The 4,130-nt window shown below is 60.8% G+C and overlaps 1 protein-coding gene across 1 annotated transcript; it reads right to left on the bottom strand.

The window, feature by feature from the left end:
* Positions 1 to 337: 337 nt before the first annotated feature.
* Positions 338 to 3,263, bottom strand: LRRC3 (leucine rich repeat containing 3). Its single transcript, XM_033856221.2, has 2 exons — positions 3,110 to 3,263; positions 338 to 2,306 (listed from the first exon to the last, which is right to left on the bottom strand). The coding sequence occupies exon 2, from the start codon at positions 2,153 to 2,155 to the stop codon at positions 1,382 to 1,384; it is 774 nt and encodes a 257-aa protein (XP_033712112.1). The 5' UTR covers positions 2,156 to 2,306; positions 3,110 to 3,263; the 3' UTR covers positions 338 to 1,381.
* Positions 3,264 to 4,130: the final 867 nt, after the last annotated feature.

Here is a 4,130-nt window from a genome sequence, read left to right as displayed (position 1 = left end):
AAGGGCCCACCCCACACTCAGAGCACAGAGCCCCCGGTTCACACTGCGTGCTGTGCCCCCGGTGACCGCAGGCGCGGCGCCGGGGTGTGGGAGGGCAGCGGCATCTGTTGGTTGTTTTTTAACGCACCACAACTGAAAAATCGTGACGCGCTGCGTCAACGCGTAAATGTGTTTCCCACTGCCAGTCCCGTGACACTTTCCGAGTACAAACCTCCCTCGACCTTTACCCTTTCTAAGCATCTGTCCTTTATACCTTAGATCCATGAGCAATGTACCCCTGACTTGCTTCCCCCCAAAATATTTGAAGTAGTTTAAAATATAAACACTCATACAAAAAGACCGTGAAAAATAAAACTGGAAAGACAGATCAGGGTTACACAGGTGGAGGTAAAGTCTACCCTGAACATGAATTAGGTAAGAAAACTGAGCAGTAACATAGCACTGAGAGTCCTGTCAGCAAAGCTGAAAAGGAGACAGAGTCCCCGTCGCTGGAGGAAACGAAGCAACCTGTCCAACAGCCCTGAAACAGAGGTCGGTCCTCCCATCCACTGCAAAGGAGCTGCTTAGTGAGTAGAAAAGCAAGGCATGGAGCGACCCAAGATGACAGGCTCCCTGGGGCGGGCCACAGCCGCAGGAGCAGGAATCGGGGACCGGCCACACTTCTCAGGCTGCTAACACGGCCCCCTGAGGAGCTACTATGGACCTTCCTCAGGTTTCTCTCCATGGTTTAATTTTTTTGGTTTTGGGTTGTTATTTTTTTTTTTTCCCTTCTCACTGGACTGAAATTTTGGTACAAGTGTTACTCTTAACAAACATTCTGAGAATAAACAAAGTTGACAGAGTTGTTCAAAGGTTACATGTTCCACTTATCTCCCGAGAAAAATCCGGTCTCTACCACTTGGCTGTGGAAAGAGCCCGGTGGTTAGAGGTGTTCAGGAAATACTGGGGAAGCAAAGGCAAACCAGTTCCACGGGGCAGGACGACCTGTGCCTACAACCAGCAAAATGCACCCAACCTCCTCGGGGAGCCTCACTCATGGGCACGCACCCTTTCTCCTCTGAATGCTGGGGGCTCAGAGGCGGCGCCCCGCGGGGCAGGCTCCCAGCGCGGAAGGGACGTCTCAGGATGGACGGCCCGGTTTTACATCCCAGCTGGATCACTTCCATTTCTCTGAGCCCGTGTCCCCATCTGTCATTGGGTCTGATGGCAGAACTGCCTGACCTGAAGGTGTCCTGTGGAAAGTGCTCTGTCAGAGTGAAACACTGGACAGAAGCAGCCGTGTCACCCTCCCCGGGGGAACATCGAAGGCGGGACTCAGTCACCATCTACTACAAGAGTGACGGGAGACAGGTGGGCCTCGGCCTGCTCGAGCCATCGGGCGCTAGGGCGCAGGGCTGATGGGGTCCTTGGACACAGGAGTGCTGGGCAGGGACTTCAGGTACTCCAGATGCCTCCTGGCGTCCTCCTGGTTCTGGCGCACGTAGTACACGACGTAGGTGATCACCATGGCGAACCAGCCGAACATGGTGAGCAGCATGGCCACATCGGTGGTCTTGTGGTGGACGCTGCAGAAGCTGACGCCAGAGTCGAGGGCCTGGATGAGCGGCTTCCCCACGTACTCCTCCTGCACCGCGGTGTGGCAGGCGATCTCATCCACCGAGTCAGGGTCCAGCTTCAGCTCCCACAGGGCCTCCTGCAGGGCGCACTCGCAGTGCAGGGGGTTGTGGGACAGGCGTATCTTGGCGCTGAGCTTGCCCAGCGCGTCCTTAGGAATCCTGCGGATGTGATTGTGAGACAGGTCCAGCAGCCGCAGGCCCCCGGCCAGGCCCGAGAAGGCGGCGGGGCCGATGGTCTCGATGGCGTTCTGAGACAAGTCCAGCTCTCTCAGCTGGTTCAGGTGCTGGAAGGCTCCGTTGGGGATGCGGACGATCTTGTTGGCATCAAGCTTCAGGAGCACAGCGTCAGTGGGGATGTCCTTGGGGATCTCCTGCAGGCCCCTCCCACTGCAATGGACGGCCACGGCCCCGGCATGGTCAGGGCACTGGCAGCTCTGCGGGCAAGAGGCGCCCAACCGCAGGCAGAAGAGAAGCAGGAGGCAAGAGCCTCCCGTGGGGACCGGCAGGGAGGACGGGCCCTGTCTGCCCATGGGGCCCATCCTGACCACCTGCGGACAGATGGCACGCTGCTCTCAGTGCTGCGGTCTACACGCTTCCCCGCTCCCCGGTACCGGTGCGGAAGGGACCATCCCACACAGACAGAAACTCTGCTTCCTCACGTGCCAGGAAGAACGGTGTTCTCTTTCGGTCCTAAAAGAGAGGAGCAGTCAGCGTCGCCGGCGGTGGCCTGGCTGGGGACCCGGGGGCACACTTTGACTTTGGGGGAGATATCACAGCCAAACGGACACACTTGACCGGGGGGGGGGGTCTCTGTGACTTACTCCTGGATATTCCCACTGCCACCCAGAAGAGTAAGGCTGTGCTGACTGCTGGCTGGGGGTTGTGCCCAGCAAAGCCGACCGAGAACACTGCCACCCTGCCCTGGACACACCCACTGCACACCTTGGGGGTCAGGGGCTTGGACAGCACGGGGTGATGGGAGTCCACCCCTCCTAGCTACTCAGGGCTGGAAAGCAGGAAGACTGGGCTGCAGGGTTTTCATAAGAAACTGGAATGCAAGGGCGACCGCCGGCCACCGCTGGGAGCCCAGCCGGCACCCTCATCCCCGCGGGGCTAGGCTGCTGTCAGAAGCTCAGCGCTTTGCTAATTGTGACAATCCCTTTGACAATTATAACATTAAAGCTCTTCTCTGTCGGCCCTAATGGGAACAGCCACCCGCACCGGCATCGCGGTCGGCGCCTTTTATTTCAATTATGTTTGAAAAAGGGAAATGAGAAAAGAGAAAAGCCAAGCCCTGGGCGCGCGGCCCGCGCTGGGCGTGGAGTGGCGGGGCCGCGCGGGGCCTGGGCGGGCGGGGCTCGGGCCCCGGGGGGACCCCAGACCTCGGACCTCGGGATCCCCAGGCTCCGGACCCTAAGGACCCCCGGGACTCCCGGCTGGGGGATGGACGGGGGCGGGGGTGTCCACGCTCCGGGATGAGACGGGAGCTTTACCTGCGCGGCCGCGTCCGGAGGCTGCTGTGCTTGAGGCTCTCTGCCGCTCGGAGTCCGAGCCGGCGCCACGCCTGGAGGGCGGCGGCGACCCGAAGGCCTACGCCCAAGTCTGCGGCCCCTGGGTACACACGCGGCTCGGCCTGCGCTCCCGGGGCGGGGCCTGGGCGGAGTCTGGGGCGGAGCTGTGGGGCGGGGCGGAGTCCGGAGCGGGGCGGGGCCTGAACGACAGCAGGACCTGAGAATTAGGGGCGGGGCATGGGCGGAGCTTGTGTGGCAGGACGCGGCCAGGACATCGCGGGGCCTAAAGATGGGCCGTGGGGCCAGGGCGAGGTCTGGCCGGAGTCTTGAGTGGGGCGGGGCCTGGACGATGGGGGAGGGGGTCCTGAGGACGAAGGGTGTGGCCTTGGGCGGGGCCGTAGAGGCTACACGGGGCGGGGCCTGGGAGCCTAGCTTGTGGGAAGGCGTGAGTCGGGCCTGGGATCAGGATTTTAGACAGGAGTGTGTCTCCTGAGCTGTGGGCGGGGTCGTGGGGGGACCCCCCCCCGAGCCCCGCCCCTGCCCGTGTCCAGCCCCACCCCTGGCTCTGGCTCCAGGATGTGGGAGGCGGAGGCGGGGGCGGGGGCGGGGGCGGGGGCGGGGAAGTTGGAGACCCTCGGGTCAGCGCGAAACCCCAGAGCGTCTGTCTCAGGTATGGTGCCAGTGGCTGCCAAAGCGTTAATGGAGTTAGGTCTCCGCCCACCTGGGTCTCTTCCTGCCCACCCCCCATAGCCCCACCCCCACTCCTCCACCTCGCGTCTTAGGGTCCATGCATGGGCGTCCAAGGCGCGTAGGCAATGTGGGGATTGAGCCATCCTTAGGGTTTTTATAACAGCTTTACTGTGGTGTAATTGATATACAGTAAACCACATATTCAAATTTGATACATTTTGACATTTGTATACACCCGTGAAACCATCACCACCTCAAAGTATTGATAGTAAATACCCCAGAGTTTCCCGTTTGCAATCCATCCCCTCTGATC

This window comes from Tursiops truncatus, chromosome 4 (assembly GCF_011762595.2).
Source record: "Tursiops truncatus isolate mTurTru1 chromosome 4, mTurTru1.mat.Y, whole genome shotgun sequence".
NCBI classification, from domain to species: domain Eukaryota; kingdom Metazoa; phylum Chordata; class Mammalia; order Artiodactyla; family Delphinidae; genus Tursiops; species Tursiops truncatus.
This window is presented reverse-complemented; position numbering and strand designations above follow the sequence as displayed.